A 17,517-nucleotide genomic window follows, 5' to 3' on the forward strand; every position below is an offset into this window, starting at 1 on the left:
TTGATTACCCAGATCAAACACAGGGGTGTGCAGAAGGCCACAGAAGTGGAAATGAAATTGGCCGTGCCATTTCTGCACAAGGCTGCAAACACATGCCCTGCTCGGAGAACAAGTAGCTGAAGGAGTCCCCTTTCCTGGGATGCACTTTGAAAGTGGTTCCCTTAACACAGACACCCACTTCAGCCCTTGTGTTTGGGTGAACTTCTGTGTGGTTTCCTTATCTCCGCTGTCACGCAGTGCTCCCCTGGCACGTGGACAAGCAGGGAAAGGCAGGCGCAGTGCCAGCAGGCTTTCCTCAGCCTGCTGCTGAAAACCCATCTGTGCCAAGAAAAGCTTGAAAAACCAGAACTTCAAACAAGCTGTGAAGGGAGTGAGTTTGAGATCACAACACCTTGTTCAACAGGCTCTGCTGTTACGTCCACTTTGCTTTAAATCTGCAAATACCTCCGAAAGACTTTATAATGCCATGAGCTCCACCGTCAGTGCAGTGCTGCCCGTTCTCTCCTGCAGGACTGCCTTGGGAGGGTCTCAGAAGCCCAGCACACATCTGTCTCACTCTCTGCTATTGCAGATACTTCTGTAACTTGAACTAGAAGGGGGAGATCTCCCTTTGTTCCTCCAGGGGTTGCTGTGTGAGCAGCTGGAGTCCAGCGTGCTTGGGTTGTCTCCTGGTCAGGAAGCGCAGATGCTGTTTCAAGATATTGTCCCGGTATCTTGGGAGCTGTTTTCCAGTTTTCCTCACCTGTCAGTCAGAATCCATTGCTCCCCTCCACACACACAGCCCCACTGCCACGCCGTGCTCCCCTCGCCTGTGGGTTTTTGTTTTTAGGCTTAACAATCCATCCTTGCTGTGGCCGTGGATTTTTTTTGCCTGCTGAGTTTTAGCTTGGACTGAATTTTCAATGCCAAAGTTTTAATGATAGTAGAATTAAAATGAAAAGCAATGACAGTTGCTCAACCCCCATGTTTGCATTACCAAACTGTAACATCAGACTCGTGGGCGCTCTGCCCGCTGTATCTTAGGGCTCTGTTTCAAACATGTTTATAGTGATGCTGTCTCACAGTAGTTTGAATTGGAGAAGTAAGAACACATGCTGGCACATAAGAAATGAGAATTTCCCATCTAGGTCATCAGCAGCCCAGAGGAGGAGGGCTGTGGCCCTGTGGTGACAGTTGTTTGTGGCATTGAGTTATCAGTGACAGCCCAGGTCTTGGTGGGCTCGTGGCCCCAGCGCAGCACCGTTGGAAAACATTGATGATATGTTCATGCTCTGCTATTTGTGCTGCACACTCTGTCAGAGGCCAAGTGCTGGGAGTGAATCGGTGGATTTTAGGGAGTTTGACACTGGTGACTGCTTTATTTATTTAATGTGGCTGTTTAGAAACTGTCTGAATTTCTGTTAATACAATGGGGAGATCCATGTTTTGTATCCGAAGGATTATTGTCAGGAACAGCTGAGAAAATTCGTTTTTAGGAAAACAGCTGAGCAAACACACAATGTGAAGTCATATGCTGGCTGTTGTGGTTTACTGCATTTTTGTGCAGGATCATCTGTGGCTGTGTGGATGGAGAATGGCGAGGTTTTCTTTAGAGCTCCCATGGGAACTGAATTCATGCAGTGACAGAAATGACCTGTTTGTTTTCAGGAAGCGCTAGTCCTGTTTCTTCATCAGATTGCCTGTTGCAAAAGTTGTCTTGATACTGACTGTTTATCTACAAAGGAAGATATTACTTGTTGCCCACCGGTTCACAGTGCAAGAGGACTTGTCTGCTTATTTTTCACTCTGTTCGCTTCATGCTTCTGTGCTGCATGCAGGGCAGATTGGATTGCTCTGCAACGCTGGATGTGCTGAAATACCATCGCCTCGTCTCTGTTTAACTTTACCTTTGCAGATGCAGAAATCCATGGCTTTTTGCTTCTAATACAGATTACTTGTTGTATCCAAGTCCTCTGAATAGTGAAAACTGTACTGAAGTGGCTTTTTGCTTTACAGCCTTGCAATCCCTGACTTTCTGGCAGTATTCAATGACGACTTTCATTTTCCAAATGCTGTGAGTAGTTTGGAGATTCTCAAAGCTACATTTACAGTAAATGTGATGCTGCAGTAATGATGGGTCAATTCAGATTCAGTCTGTAATGCGGGGGGAAAAAAAAGCCGAACACCTTCAATAAAAAATAACGTTAAAGTGACTTTAGACAGCAACTTAATAGTTCCGTGTCATTATGTGTGCAATTAAAAGCCTTTACCCTTGAAAACAGAGTTGCTTGGGTTTGTTAATCATCATTCTTTGCTATGGTGAAATAGACTGAGGTGAATTCTTACGGTGTTAAGAATGGCTTCATGCTGTAATGTGAAAATCCATTTTTCACAGAGCAACAATTTCTCTCTTAATGCTTTTCTCCATTCTTGGCGCTGTCTGAAATGATGGCAGTGTCACAATAACACGAAGCTTTCAAATGTAACATTCCCAGCATTATCTTCAGCTGTGCTTCCACTCTGCTCTGTAACTTCTGTTGAAAAGCACTGGGCTGGGTGACCCAGAGCATCTGATAGCACAGCAGCAGAAGTTACTTGTGTCACTGTGAGCTCTACCCAGGGATTCCTCTCTGGCTTCAGTTGCTCTTGTTGCATGAAGGAGACACCTTGTATAAATTAAAGTTTATTTTTTAAGGAGGTAACACTTGTTTCTCCGTCTCCCACAGAGCTTCAGGGGCTGAAGGAACTGTCCTGCAACTGGAATATTCCCTCCACCAGGAGGCTGCTTTTGTGCTGCTGGAAGTGGCTGTGGGGGAGGGAGGGAGGATGTGGTTGGGATTAAAGTGTTACCGTAATCTTCCGGGCAGATTTGCTCTTTAGGGTTCAGCTGTTTCAGTCGTGTCGGCAAATCTCTGCTCTATCCATCTTTGTCACCCACACAAGTGACTGCACAGAACATTTTGCTCCTTTGGGGCCTGTCACAAAATGAAGATTTTTTAACTATCTCTGTACATTTGGCGTTTAAAAAGTAGGGTAATTATCATCCCTGAAAGCAGATTGAAATGGTGCTACTGTACCTGCTGCAGTTGGATAGAAGCTGTTACAATCAGGGTTTTTTTTGGAAGCCCTCTCCTTGGAGCCAGGCCCTCAGGGCATGAGGTGCCAGGTGCCTTGGATAGCAGACCCTGTGGGAGCTTAGTGCTGCTCCTGTGCTTGCCCAAGTCCTGCACCCAGGTCATGGCTGTCTGAGGGACTGACTGCGTTCTGCAGGGTTGTGCTCTTCCTCTTACACCTGCAAAAAGTGAAGCACAAGAGAAACCAATGACAGAGCTGGACCTTTGCCTGGATGGTAGGAAAGGCTGTGTGCGGATCTGAGGTCTCTGCAGGCTCCATCTACAGCTCTGAGCACAGTGTTCCCTTTGTAAATCTGCCCCAAGCTCCTTCTGGAAGATGTCTGGCTTATTAAAATTCCCATTTAGCTGCATCTGTAAGCTGGCCAAATCCCATCAGAAATTGGTGACCTTGCTGATGCTGCTCTAGTGATGGCCAGACATTAGAGCTGCAGGAAAAGTGAATTCCTATCCAAAATGTGGTATTTCACCTTGAGGTAAAATCAGCTATGGAGTAAATCTGTGCTCCATAGAAAGTCTAAAACAAGGCTTTTATTAAATTTTACCCAGAGCTTCTATAACAATGTTACACATGGTTCAATCATTACAAAAAAAAAAAAAAAAAAAAAAAAAAAAAAAAATCACTGGTGTGGTTTCAAAGGCAGGAAATAAAGCGGGGTCTAGGCAACAGCTAGACATTAATTAAGGTAGAACTGAGCACTGTCATTTCAGCCAACTTGCTGGCTGGGTCCATGTCACACTTCCTTCAGCTCTGCCAGAAGCTGCTGCCTCCCTGTGCTGGTGGCCTCTCTCCATCTCTGCCACTCAGCTCCTGCTCCAGCCTGCTCACAGTGGCTCTGGCTGCTGCTGGGCCCTCAAGTAACAAGTTTAGTAACTCAAATAAGGAACAAGCTGGTAGGTGTGATGGTTTGAGCTCTCCTTTAACTTACTTGTCATGCTGTGTGTCCTAATGTTGGTCTGTGTTTTCTGAGGTGACGAGATGGGGTGTGAATAAGCTGCCTCAAACTGTGCCAAGGGAGGCTTAGATTGAATATCAGGTAGAATTTCACAGAAAGGGTGGTTAGGGGTTGGAAAGTGCTGCTCAGTGGAGTCCCCATCCCAGGTGGTATTTAAGACACATGGATGTGGCACTAGGTGATGTGGTTTAGTGATGGACTTATATTAGGTGATACTGGTGATCATGAAGGTTGTTTCCAACCTAAATGATCCTGTGACTCTTTGAACTACAGCTTTTAAAGGCTTTTTAACACTACAGTAATCTGAAGTGTTGTCTGCATATGGATCTTGTGTCCTTTTTCCCTACTGCTGGCAAGCAATGTGAATACAGCACGTCTTCATCTGCTGTTCTGTCGTTTGTTTGTTTTTAATGTCTCAGTAACACTCGTTGCCCCAGGGGAAAATTTAAATGATAAAAATTAATTCTTGTTTGGATCGTTTGCTTGAGTTTCAAGATATTTTGCAGTTCCAGAAACGTTGTGGTGTCAGTAGCATGATCCAGGGGCCAGGTTAATCCAAAGTGGTTTGCAAATGCTTGTAATTCAGGATTTGGTGAGAAATTATTCAGCTTAAGGTGGTTAATAAGTTCATGCTGTAATGTTGATGATAATAAGTTCTTCAGACGTCTAGACGTGTGATTACACTGAGTGCAGCTAAACGAAACCTTCTGTGCATGTGTTACTTGTAGGAGATCCCATCCCACATAGCGATGCCCAGCAGCATTGGTGTGGCTGGAGGCAGTCAGCTGTGCCTTCCCTGCTCCCAGAAGTGGCCTTGGGCAACGTGAGGAGCTGTGAACAGCACATCACTGTGGTTATTGTTAATTTTACAACAAAAGGAGGTGACAGATTGCTGTAGAGTCTGCTTGGAGGGTTGTGAGTGCATTTTGAAGGCTGTAAGTCCCCTTGTTTCACTACCTCTGCTTACCCATATTAGCTGTTTGAAGATGCTGCCAAATGCCTCAGCGCTGATAGGAGTAACTTTGCTAAGTTCAATCATTTGTGCTGTTAGGTTTTGAGTTCAGCTCTGCAAGACAGTTCGGAATGACTTAATCCAGAGGTTATAATGAAGAGCATTTCTATATATAAAAAGCAATTTGGATGATGGGCAGAGAGGAATGTAATTGCACTAGTTAGACTTTGAGTGGGGTGCTATCTTTGTGACTTTCTATTATGTTGAAGAATGACATTTTTAGCTTTGTCTTCAGCAACTTGAACTTTTAAGCTTTTGTTCTGCTCCAAACCTTAGCTTCTCAGTGCCAAGCTGGAGCACTGCAGGGTTGGATGGGCTGTCTGTGTGAAATGGATGCTCCAAACAACTATATCCTGTGCTCTCTTTCTTGACTTGACAATCAAGCCAGCAGGTTCCTGCTTCTGGGGAGTAGCTTTGCTACAGTGGACTTAAAAATAAATAAATAAATAAAATAAAAAGAATTGCATCAGCCCTTGCAATTCCATTAAAGGAAGATGATGTTACAAACTACTGTCAGGCTGTTGTGGGCTATTGAGATTCCATTTCTGCTGAACTGCATTAATCCCTTCTGTGGTGTTCAGACAAATGTCCCAGATGAGGGAGTCACTGACCAGTAAAAGCAGTAGTTGAACGAGTTTGGTGTTCACTGCCAGCCTTGGCAGGTGCTTGGGCTGAGCTGAGCAGCTGCTAGCAATGGGAAGCAGCTTTAGGGATGCATACCAGGTGTGGCAGCAAGCCCTCTCCTATTCAGGGATGACCAGAAATTGAAAGAATACTTTCTTTCAGCTTCTGTTTGAGAGAAAAAGGGAGTTTCCAACTCTTCTGTAGAATGAGTTGCTCTCTGAGCTTGGAAATGAGCTTATACAAGATTGCAGTACCCATAAGCCATCACCTTCTGATTGCCCTTCTGATAGTGACTTGACTCGAGATAAAGAGGCAATGGAAACTAGCTTGATAATTACAGCCAGTGCAATATTATTTCCTTCCTCTCCTTGTCTGAATTTGGCCTTTCCAGTGAGCAAACAAGGTGATTGCTGGCCAAAGGAGGACAGAGCTCAGAAACATGAGATTTGCTCTCTTGGACTGTGCACACTTCTTTCTGCTAGTGAGATCCTGATGCTGCCATCGTGGCTCTGGCACTGACTTGCTTGGCTGAAGCTGTCTGCTCTTTCTGTATCTCCTCCTTCACGTCCATAACTGAACAGTCATGTGCCTCCCACTGAAGTCCTTGGGTGGTTGGTGAGAGACATGGAAGCAGATGGGGATGGCTCTTATCTGCTTGCACAATGTAGGTTGCAGAATTTTGTCTTATTGCAGTGGAGCACTTTTTAAAGCGCTGCTTCATGTCAACAGGAATTATATTCCTGTCCAGCAGGTGCTACATCTTGGACCTTTCCTGGGAGTGAGTGCTGTCTGCTGCAGAAACTCGGTGATCGTGGTCTTGCATCTGGGCTCCAAATGGCAGCAGGAGCCTGGCAGCAACTTGCAGAGATTCCCTGCTTCCATTTCATGGTGCAATTAAGATGAACCCTAAGGCTTATTTACCTATAAAACTGGGTCTGTTTCTGTGCAAGTCCATCTCTGGCTGTACCAAAGCCAAGTAACCCAACCTACTGGAAGCGTGTTTGGGATTGATGCCAGATTCCCAAACTGGAGAGCATCAGCTTGCAACTCAAGTGGTGTTGACATTTGCGGGAAGGCTTTATGTTCTAAGCCGTCAGATGTTAGCTAGTGTATGTAATTAACTTGGTATAATTTTGCTTCAGAATGAAATATTCAGTTAAAAGAGACTTAATGCTTTTAATGTCTGGGTAGCAAGTGATGCTGTGTAGAGCAAGGCATACATCTCGTGTTTCAGAGACTGGTTTCATGGCAACTTCTGTTTGTTACTATGGTACACAGTGAGTCCTGAGGGATTTTACTGCCCATCACTTCTTAGGTCATGTGAGTAATCTAGATGTAAAACCCACTGATGTATGCTACCAGTGGAGACAGAAAACAATAAGAAAATACTGATGCTCTGCAAATCTAGTTGTCCCGGGGGACAAATGTAAAGCTTTATTCTGCTTAGTGGTTTAGAGTTACGTAACAAAGCCTGTGACCAGAGCAGGAAACAGAAGGGGTAAGCGGTAAGCAGAACACTGGAACAGGATGTTGTATTTGCTCCATCCAGTTCTTACACCTCTCTGTTATGAAGCTCATTGACCACTTCTGGTCTCTCTAAAATGTCTTGTATTACAATCCTAATGCTACAGCTTGCAGAAGGAATCCATAGTTTCTAAGACTTGAACTTTATTGTCTTCTCATCTGAGAGCCATTGCAGTCACCAAAATATTCCTTTTATGCTTTGTGAAAACTGAAGTGAACTCTTTGCCTTGGAGACTGGGTTGAATTTGCAGAGAATAAGACCAGAAGAATCAGCTGCACGCAGAGGTCCTATCTGCTTCATGGCTGGTTGCTTTGTTTGCCTAGATGGCATCCAGGCAGGTCTGTGGGAAAACACAAGGACTGACCCGGTACCATGAGACCATTCTGATAGTCTGATCAGTTCTGTAAGTTCAACGTGCTGCTGGATGAGATTCACAACAGGCAGATTGCTGTTGTTATGAGAAAGGATGCAAACATTTCTGTAGTTGCACGCAGCTGGTAGGTGGGGACTCTTGTTTTGTATGTGAGCAGTTAGTCTGGTTTTGTTGTCTGAGTGACAAACAAGATTGAGTGATAACACCAACAGAACCCATCTTTCAGTGAAAACCATTTCTTTTTTAAGGCAACCGTAAGACAATTTGTAATGCTGTCTTGTAACATTGTAATGTTCTATGATCATAGAATCATAGAGTGGTTTGGGTTGGAAAGGACCTTTAAGATCATCCAGTTCCAACCCCTGCTGTAGGCAGGGACACCTCCCTCTAGACCAGGCTGCTCACAGCCCCATCCAGCCTGGCCTTGAATGCTTCCAGGGGGCATCCATAGCCTCACTGGGAGCCTGTTCCAGTGTCTCACCATCCTCATAGGACAGGATTTCTTCCTAATCTCTAGTCTACATATATCGTCTTCCAGTTCAAAGCCATTTCCCCTCATCCTGTCGCTACATGCCCTTATAAAAAGTCCCTCCCCAGCTTTCAAGTAGGCCCCATTCATGCACTGGAAGGCTGCTATAATGTCTCCTGGAGCTTTCTCTTCTCAGTGCTGAAAAGCCCCAGCTCCCTCAGCCTGTCTGTATAGGAGAGGTGCTCCAGCCCTCTGATCATCTTCATGGCCCCCCTCTGGACCTGCTCCAACAGTTCCCTGTCCTTGTGCTGATGGCTCCAGAGCTGGATGCAGTGTTCCAGGTGGGGTCTCACAAGAGCAGATTAGAGGGGCAGAGTCACCTCAACCTGCTGGTCACGTTTCTCTTGTTGCAACCCATCAAGATGGTGCATCAAGAAGAAAGGCAGTTGCAGTAACACACTAATTTCTTCATACGTTAATATTCTTGGTATGTTAGTGTGATGGAGAACCATCAGCTCATAGTTAACTTTGAGCTCAGCTACAAAGGTAACCCCAGCAGCTTTAACCCCCCCAGTGTGCATTCGCACGGCCTGCACGGAACTGCTGGGCTGTCACAGCAGCAGTGGATGTGGCAGAGGATCACAACCACTCAGGTGGCCTCTTCCTTTTCCCCAGTCAGTGGCATGCACGGCTGTAGGCAGTGAGGGGAGCAAAACCTTCCCTGCACACTTGGGTATGGGAGTGCCGGCATCCAGTAAGTGTCCTCAGCTCAGAAAGGCTTTCGTATCGAGCAGTGTTTTTGTTAACATTGATTGATACTTCTGCTTTTATAACTAGTGTAGCTGATGCTTCAGAGCGGCTAGCTTATTAATGACTGCTTGTCTAAGCCATGATTTGTCAGCAGGTTGATTATCACTTGAGATTTTTTTTTTTTTTCATATAAAAATGACAGCTGTAATAAGAGGCAGCGCTGAGTCATTCTATGGCTTAGACTTTGTTCTGTGGCAACACAACCAGAAGTAGAAGTTAAGCAGCACTTTCTCTATGTTTCTTCCTGTTAGAGGACTGCTGATGCCCATAAATACCAGGTGTGGGTGATAAATGCTGAATGTTTTTTCCTGATGACAGGATGCGTGTGTGTGCTTCCTGCTGCTGCAGATTGGTGGGGAGCTGCAGGCCTGTCGTTGGGAGCCGGCTACCAAGTGGCAGCTGTGCTCTGTGTTGATGCAAGGCTCATCGACATTATGGTCATTAAGTCTTTAGCTGTGTTATCTTGTTTGATTTGGAGGATAAAGTGTATGGTGCTGGACTTTGTTTCTGGCTTGATACGGGATAAATTCAGTGCTCTTGGACAAACAGCACACCGTGAGCTGCTGCAGTTTATTGTGGGGAAAGCGTAACTGATGAGGTGAACGAACGTGCTGTGTTTCAGGTGCATTGATGTTGGTGCCAGTTAGGTAGAAGTTTTACCCAGTGAAGCTGCAAGTGGTTTTAATAACTGTAATATATGTAGATTTTGTTTAAAATACTTTTTCTCTTTTCTCTTGCAGTTTCTTTTGCTGCCAACCATTGGAAGGAGTCGGAATTTTTCAACCCCTTGTTTCAAGTGACCTCAGCCTGTTCTCTGCAGCTCAGCTCCCTCTGCTCCCCCATTTTGGTGAACAAAAGACCCTATTTGGAGGATGAGGCAGCTGAGAGGAAAGCCCAAAAAGGAGACCTCCAAAGATAAAAAGGAGAGGAAACAGGCGATGCAAGAGGCCCGCCAGCAGATCACCACGGTCGTGCTTCCCACGCTGGCCGTCGTAGTGCTGCTGATTGTTGTGTTTGTTTACGTAGCGACTCGTCCAAATACAACTGAATGATGCAGCTTTTCAGACCTTCTAACTTTGGGGTATTAATACTTTTATCAAGAGCCAAAAGAAACTCTCTGCCATTCTCAATACTTCACAAAGGAACTTGCTGGTACTTTCAGTCTTTCTCTTGGTTAGGATTCCACAGTTTCTCTTTAGGAATGTAACATAAAACGTATTAGTGAATGTGCCAGTACGTTTTATGGTCCAGTTCATGTGCCTTTCAGACTTTTACAATGGTGTTTTTCTTAAATCTGTTTGAAGTTCTATATTGTAAAAGGAAATTCTGTTCCGCTATAAATTTGTAAAAAATCAGCTTTCAGCTTTTATCACTGTTATGGATGATGTTGCTCCCATGAGCTCTTGTATGTCTATTTCAGAACTTCCAAAGAAGTACATTTCTTCTTTGTACTTAATGTCATATGAAACACTTTGATTCACAAAGGATATATTTATTTTTTGAATAAAAGAGAGAAGTCTTACTTGGAATCTTATTTTGCAAAAAAAAAAAAAGTGACTTATTGTGAGAGACTACATTGTGTAATAATTTTTTCATTAAACACTATATAGTTCACTCAAAAAGAATTTCTTTTTGCAGCGAGGTGTGTGTGCAAAGTGAATACTCAGGATCCACTGACGTTGGGAAAGCAGATTCTACTATTTCTGCTGGTTTTGGTGAAGTGGCTAACTACAGACTGCATAAACACAGTGTGAGTGTTAAGTATTTAAATCCATCAAGTGGCAATAAAAGGTGGTTTTGGATTCAGCCCTTGGTTATTTATTTATTTTTTTTTAATTTAATGTTCACAAAGGAAGGAAAAATGACAGTATGTCTTAGGTCTCTCATCTCATTACTTAAGTGAGATGCACTTCTCTGATATCCCCTGCCTGCTTCACTTAATGGGAGCTGTAAGCATTGCTTAAACTGATCACGTTCTGACTTAAGTGATTCAGTAATTCTGTATTGTTCTAAAGCCCTTTCCTATCTAAGTATCTTAAGGCACTGAATAGGCCTTAAAGGTGGAGGAGGAAACTTGAGAATACTCGACTGCAGCTAAAATACAGACCAAGCAAGAAATAATGTGATGCTGTGATGTATGGAAGTGTAGCAGGAAATAATCTCAAGCAGAAAGTTGAAGACCACTCCAATCTTTGCATCGGTTGCCACCTTCCAGCAGTCCCAGTGCAGCCAGTGGGATTGTTTGTATGCATGCCTGCAGAAGGCTGGGCTCTTGCTTCTTGCATTAACTCAGTGTACTGATCTTGCACTGAATGCTATGGATGACCAAAATTGTTTTGCAAAAAAGCCCCATCAAGCTTAGCAAATTCCCAGTGTTAGGCTTTGTCTTAAGGCAAACATTCTCCAGGTGGGATGGAACTGTAGCTATAGAATAACCCAATTCGAAGGGAGATGCCTACCCAGTTATGCTGGGATGTCACTGCTACTGATAGTACCCAGAGTTAAGCAAGCCCTGCAGACCAGGATGCTTCTGAAATACAAAATTTGCTTAAAGGAAAGAGTTTGGAAAAAGGTTTGTTTTGTTTCCCTCCAGTTTGCAGCATAGTTGGGATATATGCACAGCAAAGGATGCGGACAAAATGGTTGTCATCATATATGCAGAAGAGTTTTTATCACTGAGGGATGAGCTGAAAATCTGCAGGGGAATCCCTCTGCTCACTAAGCCATAAATTGGTACTCAGATTGTCTGTGCTTCTGTTCTGTGAGCTGCTTCCTTCAATCGGAGAGCTCCAAAATGATGCCTTTGTAAGAGTCATTGCTTGGTCTGCGTTGTCTCCCAGTTGCTTCTGTTCTCCTACACACCAAGTGCATTTTGTCCTATTTTTATTAGGCTGCAGTGGAGATCTGGGAGTTTATCTGTTTTTGAAAGCAAGTGTTCAGCTGGAACAAAATCTGTGCCTGAGGAAGTGAGCAGAAGGGTGTGTACTCCAAACGTGCATGTTCTGCAGGGTGCTTGAATGGGCATCTTGAATGGAAGCAATTTCCTCTATCTGATCTCTTCTACAGATTCCTCTTCCTCATCTTTCTCTTCCATCGTTTCCTAGCAGAGGTCTTCCTCTCCTCCTTGTTCTATGATACTTGCTCTGTAGAATTTACCAAAGTCCTGAGCTGTAAGCAGCTGCTTTAGTTCAGTCAGTTCCACCTGCAGGGTCTTTTATCAGCCCCAGCAATGACTTCATAGATTTGCAGAGCCTTTTTTGAAACTGCTATTAGGTGGTTTTTTTTCCCCTTCATTTTCTGCAAGAGTTCAGTTTGTGACAGATAAGAGCAATTAACTGGCTGATAACAACAAAATAGGTAAAAGGTCAGCAGGGCTAGATAATATTTAATATTACTTCTCTAATTAGATCTTTCATTTCTGCTTTTTCTTACGCCCTTCCTTTGTCTCTTGTCATCTGCAAATTTTTCAGGTCATGATAATCATCTTTTTGGAGCCAAATGTTTATTAGTATGAACCTATAGAATAATGCTAATAAGAGACTTCGAATTTCAGTTTCCTGAAATGTGCAATTTTGCTGAGCACTAATTGAGAGGAAAACAGTGTAACACGTTCTAAACTCTTCATTATGCAGAAGTTAGAATTGATTTCACAGTTTGACTCTTAAAAAAAAAATGTTTTTCTCTAGTAAACAATGAATGGATTCTGACATTTTCTACCAAGTTTCCTTTTGCTGGTACAGGAGAATGCAGATTTGAAACAGCAGTACGAAGCCTCTGTAGACTGAAACTGTCAAAAATCACTGGGAAGTAATCAGGAAAGAAATTAATGGTGGTTGCCCAAATGTCAACTCTTCTGAAGTCTGCTTAAGGTGTAACCATGCCTCTGTTTTTTAACTGTGTGTATTACTTCAAGTGTCAGTTGCCTTCAAAAGTATTTTAGAAATAGGATTTCAAACTGTTTCCCAGCATACAGGAGCTTATGGGCAAAATTGAATGATTTATTACTAGCATTTTACCAGAAACTCACACTGAGACATTTCTTCAGCAGTGTCTTATGATATGGTTTCCAAGAGTGCTCATTATCAGGTGAAGTCATTATAAACTTGCCATTGCCTTCTGATAAATCAAGTTATAGAAGCAATCTATTAAGACCAATTTTTCAAAGCATAAATCAAGTCTGAGTCAACCACTTGGAGGTCAGGGTTTGAATGGAGATTTATGTCTTCGAAGTGCTAAGCAAAAAAGACTTGTGTCAAGTATCCTCACAATAGGCAGACGGCCATCTGTGTTATAAATGGCCCCGGGTTCCCCAAACCAAGTGCCAGAGGCCCATGCTCTGAAGGAAGAAAAGGGGATCAATCTTACCAGTCTTCTGTTTCTATCAAACTTCAAGAAAATGTTTTTCAAATCGTGATGGTCAGAAAATAGCACTTCTAAATATGTATGGGAAATACAGAGGACTACATCTTTCAGTATGTTTTCATTGGGTATCCAGACAGTATGTGCACAGGTTTTGAATGCACCCTTAGCTCCAGCAGATGTCAACTGGAGCCTGCTCTTCTATTCTGAGTTTGGACTTGCATCACAGAAACATTTCTTACCAGGAGAATATTGGGCATGTGGTCTCAGTCCAACACACCTGCACCAGCAGAGGGAAACCCCATTGTTCCCACACCGAGTGTCCTCATCAAACCCATAGGTGCAGGTCTTTAGCTGATCCTGTCTTCTGTGAGCCACTTTTATTTGTGTATGGTGGAAAAGTTTCAGCTACAAAATTCCTGTTGTGCGACGTGTATTTAGGTGGGAAACTGAAAACCCAGGACTTCTGTTGGATTTGTTGTTCTGTCTGGAACTGTAGATGGATTCAAGCCAAGCCTGTAAGTTCTGCATCTGTTGCAGGCAGTTCAGTGGCAGGAAGGTCTTGGACTTTCTTTGCACAGAGACTGGTTCTCACAGGATAAATGGGCAAACACATTCTTGATAAATCTTGATTGAAGGCCCCTAGCACTGTGGCTAAGAGTAGAGCACAGCACAGCAATGGGATGGTTGGTTTGGGGTGCGAGTCAAGTGCAGTCTGTCAGCATCCAGGGGCATTGTTCAATCATCAAAAACTGATGGAATTTCAGTGTGGTACATTAAGTTGCAGCGGATTTATAGATTTGAGGGTGCCTGTGTGGTTAGAAAGTCTCTCAGACATGATGAATAAGTAACTCTGAGATCTGAACCCCGCAGCAAAGGAAAAAGAACACGACACTCCCACATAGAACAATTCAAACGAGCTCTGCTATGAGCCATTTTTAACCTAGGTTTTTCCAAGCAGACTGCTCTGCTGGGGAAGAAGGAATTCTGCTTGAACAAGACAGCTGATGGGAAATGTAGAGAGTAGCTATTTTGCATAGACTTAAGCGAAAAAAAAGTGATGTCAATGATATAACTGATTGTTGTAAAGCTGTGTGGGAATGTAAATCCCTTGATCTGTATGGTACAGTTGAGGTCCTTCACACAGCACTCACCCTGCTGTCTGCCCTTTGATAGATGCAGAGGTAGAAAGCAGCAGGATGGGCTCCTGGGTGGAGCCTTGCACACAGCTGGGTGGACTGTAGCAATAAAACTGTGGCAGCTGCCATGACAGACCATGGAAGTAATATCACCCAGGGCACACTGTGTTAGGCAGCCTATGGTTATGACTTCTTTCTCCTTGCCCCTGATTTCATTTAGTCTGGTTGTGAATCACTGAGTGCTGTAGGGCTTGATTCTGTGCTGTTACACTACTGGTAAACCAGGAATGGCATGCAGTCATGCTATGATGAGAATGGAGATGTAGGCACTCTGTAGTCTGGACTGGATAAGCTAAAGCTATCATTTAAGTCTTCCCATTGGAAAAGCAAGACAGTTGTGCTCGTGGTTTCTCATATTTGTCCATTTTTGTTGTGCTGCTGTTTGCATCCCGGGTTGTAGTGTTCCCATGAGTATGCACGTCCCATAGCACCCACAGTCCCAGTGCTGCTATTCCATTCTTCCATTCCTGTATCTCCCATACTTAAAAGAAGAGAGTAAGAAATGAAGTAAGAAGAAAATATGTTAAATAATCACTTCTCATGTGAGCTACTATTAAATGTTTCTGGTCCACTGTTTCATCAGAGAACATTGTGGGAAGTGAATTGGACAGCAATGGCTTGGCAGCTCATCCAACACCAACTATTTCAAAATTGCACCTTGATGAAACATGTTGGCAACTGTGTGTATGTGACCCCTGCTCTTCCTTCAGGAAAAAAGGCTGGTGGCATTCTGAACTATTGTTCTTTTATTTAAAACAAGTCTTTCAACTGAGAGCCAAAAATGTTTTTCGGTGAAGCTTTGAAAAATCATAAAAGAAGTCCAGCAGCTTATGAGGATTTTCCATCGCCAGCTCTTCATAAAGTAGAAGAGCAATCTTCTGTATGTTTTGACTAATCCTTAGCTCCATAGCGTTTCACTTTGTTCTCTCAACAGAACTTACAATTAATAATTCATTTCTTCTTCATTTTTATTGGTACTTTCTGAGATTTATAGCCTTGGACCCATCCGGTTATTCTTTCAGCAATATGTATGTATGCATCTCCAATCCCTGTTTGCAGGGATATAATTCTCAGACTTTATTATTTCTGCTGTCCATCATTCTTTAAATTTTTTTCCAAGTAATGTGAAATGTCATATATTGTATAAACTGTCTCAGTCATGATAGACTAGGGATATGTATTTTCCTTGACAAACCTCTCACAGCTCAAGCAAGTTTCCACATTTTAATACAATCAAAGTATTTCATCAATTTAAAATTTTAAAACATGCATTTGCATTGAATTTCACTCCTAAGACTGTATGAATACCAATAACATCTTCTCTCTTTCAGAAATACTACTCATCAGTTAATGATTCAAAGCTCTTTTTGCAGCCATACTCAGAACCTTCGGTGTGGCTCTGAGTTGATTGCAGCAGCATTGGGCCCTTGTTCAAATGCGCGCTGAGAGATTAGCAGCTTCTGCTGATTTTGGCCATGGAAGAGAAAGGTGATCTTTCAGTTAAGGAGGTGTTAAGAGCCAGGATTTTAATCTGTACTGACTCAGCGCATTTTCAGTGCAATATGCTCTGCAGGAGGTACAGGTGAAAACAAGCAGGCCGTTCAGGCACGAGTGCTTTGCAGTTTTCAATGCTTTTCATGTAGAAGTTAATTATATGGTATTACACAAAAGCCAAGCTGAAACTGACTCTGATGTTTCATTAGCCAAATTTAAGAGCTTGGCTAGATCTTAAAAGGCTTTAGAAAGAAAATTTTACTCATTTTTTGATAATTTCTTTCATTCATTCTACGTAATCACACAAACTTGTATCATGAGCAGGATCTTCAGATAGTTAACTGGACTCAGGCACATTCCTCTGCAGATCCAGAGCATGCTGACTTTGTGCATGTTTAAACCTTGCAGCAGCAAAGGAATCTGGCTCACCAGCTAATAATCCTTTTCTTCTTCCGCCCTTCTGAAAGACATTTTACTTTTTGCTTCTGCAAATCTTTCCCATCTTAAAATTTAGCTTCATTTACAGAGGTTCCTAAATTTTCTCATTAGTTCTTTTAACAAATCCAGATGCATCTCTCCTTTAATTGAGGACAGATATATATTTAGTCTGTTCAAATGTCCTTTCATTATCTTTTTATTCACTCTTCATTCCTCCAGCTGAGTCCAGCAATTTTTCTGAGTTTTCCTGTAAAACATCTTTGATTCCCTCATTTTCATTACTCATTTTATTGCAAACTGGTATTTAAAATCTTGGTATTTTGTGTGTGATGTAGTGTATTTTGTCAAAATGGAAATATCTCCTGCAAAGACAATTTACATTTTTGCTGTGGTCTTGAATATCAATAACACTTGTTTTACTCACACTGGAGCTGTTTGACAGTCTGGTATTATTTTTATCCAGATTTTTCCAGGAAGTTGGCAGCAGTACGTGCTGGAAAGCACTTCTTCAGTATCTCTTTCACTGAAATTGGTGGTTCATCAACACTGTCTGTAATTTGTTTCGCTTACACAGCAATAGAATCCAGTTTGAATTGCAAATAAAAGGAATCTCAACATTATGCAGTTTTTTAGCGTATGGAGTTGAATTAGCTCTACTCAGTTTTATGATGTTTTCCTACGTTGCAGAAAAAATATAAGGAATTTAGGCCATTTCTTAAGACTCATCACAAGTCATCTGAAGTAGAAGGCTCTTCTATATTCCAGTATAGTTAAACAACAAGCCAATACAGTATCAAAATCTTCTGAAGGTGCTTTTGAAGATGGGATTTAAAAATCTTAAGTATTAATGTAAAGCATGGAAAGCACCTGTGATCAGACGCTATCCAGGTAAATTCTATAGGTCTGGAAAAAGAGGTAATAGAGGTGGCTTCAAAGTAGCTTCGTGCTTTGTCTGCTTGTGCTCCTCCAACAGTACTGCATGGCTTTACAGTGTAAGAAACCAAAAGCTCAAACTTCTCATTTCAAGAGTCCCAAGGGTTACTTCTATAGCCAAGAACAACCAGAGCATAGATAAGCTCTTAATGCTAGGAGCTATGACATAGCTAAAAGCCCTTGTAATTCTTGTTCTGTGCAATTTAGAGAATTTC

The 17,517-nt window shown here is 42.7% G+C and overlaps 2 protein-coding genes across 12 annotated transcripts in view; one reads left to right on the forward strand and one right to left on the reverse strand.

Moving 5' to 3' along the window:
* Positions 1-10,679, forward strand: part of SMCO4 (single-pass membrane protein with coiled-coil domains 4) — a 27,429-nt gene extending 16,750 nt beyond the window's left edge. The window contains exon 2 of the mRNA XM_031616104.2: positions 9,620-10,679. Coding sequence (XP_031471964.1) covers positions 9,752-9,931 — 180 coding nt within the window. The 5' untranslated portion in view covers positions 9,620-9,751 and the 3' untranslated portion in view covers positions 9,932-10,679. The remainder of the gene's footprint in view (positions 1-9,619) is intronic.
* Positions 1-17,517, reverse strand: part of DEUP1 (deuterosome assembly protein 1) — a 65,379-nt gene that overhangs the window by 1,208 nt on the left and 46,654 nt on the right. For 7 of the 11 annotated variants that reach the window (XM_031616103.2, XM_031616100.2, XM_031616099.2 and 4 more), the window contains 2 exons: positions 3,057-3,271; positions 2,831-2,954 (listed from right to left, as the gene is read on the reverse strand). The exons of 1 other annotated variant lie outside the window; for it this stretch is intronic. In XM_031616103.2, the coding sequence (XP_031471963.2) occupies positions 2,910-2,954; positions 3,057-3,271 (260 nt within the window). In that variant the 3' untranslated portion in view covers positions 2,831-2,909. Of the gene's footprint in view, positions 1-2,829; positions 2,955-3,056; positions 3,272-16,926; positions 17,046-17,517 lie in introns of those variants that run through there. 3 more of the 11 variants (XM_031616102.2, XM_090134041.1, XM_090134038.1) reach the window with 2 other exon arrangements.

Source organism: Phasianus colchicus, chromosome 1, assembly GCF_987193195.1.
Source record: "Phasianus colchicus chromosome 1, bPhaCol1.hap1.1, whole genome shotgun sequence".
Taxonomy (NCBI): Eukaryota; Metazoa; Chordata; class Aves; order Galliformes; family Phasianidae; genus Phasianus; species Phasianus colchicus.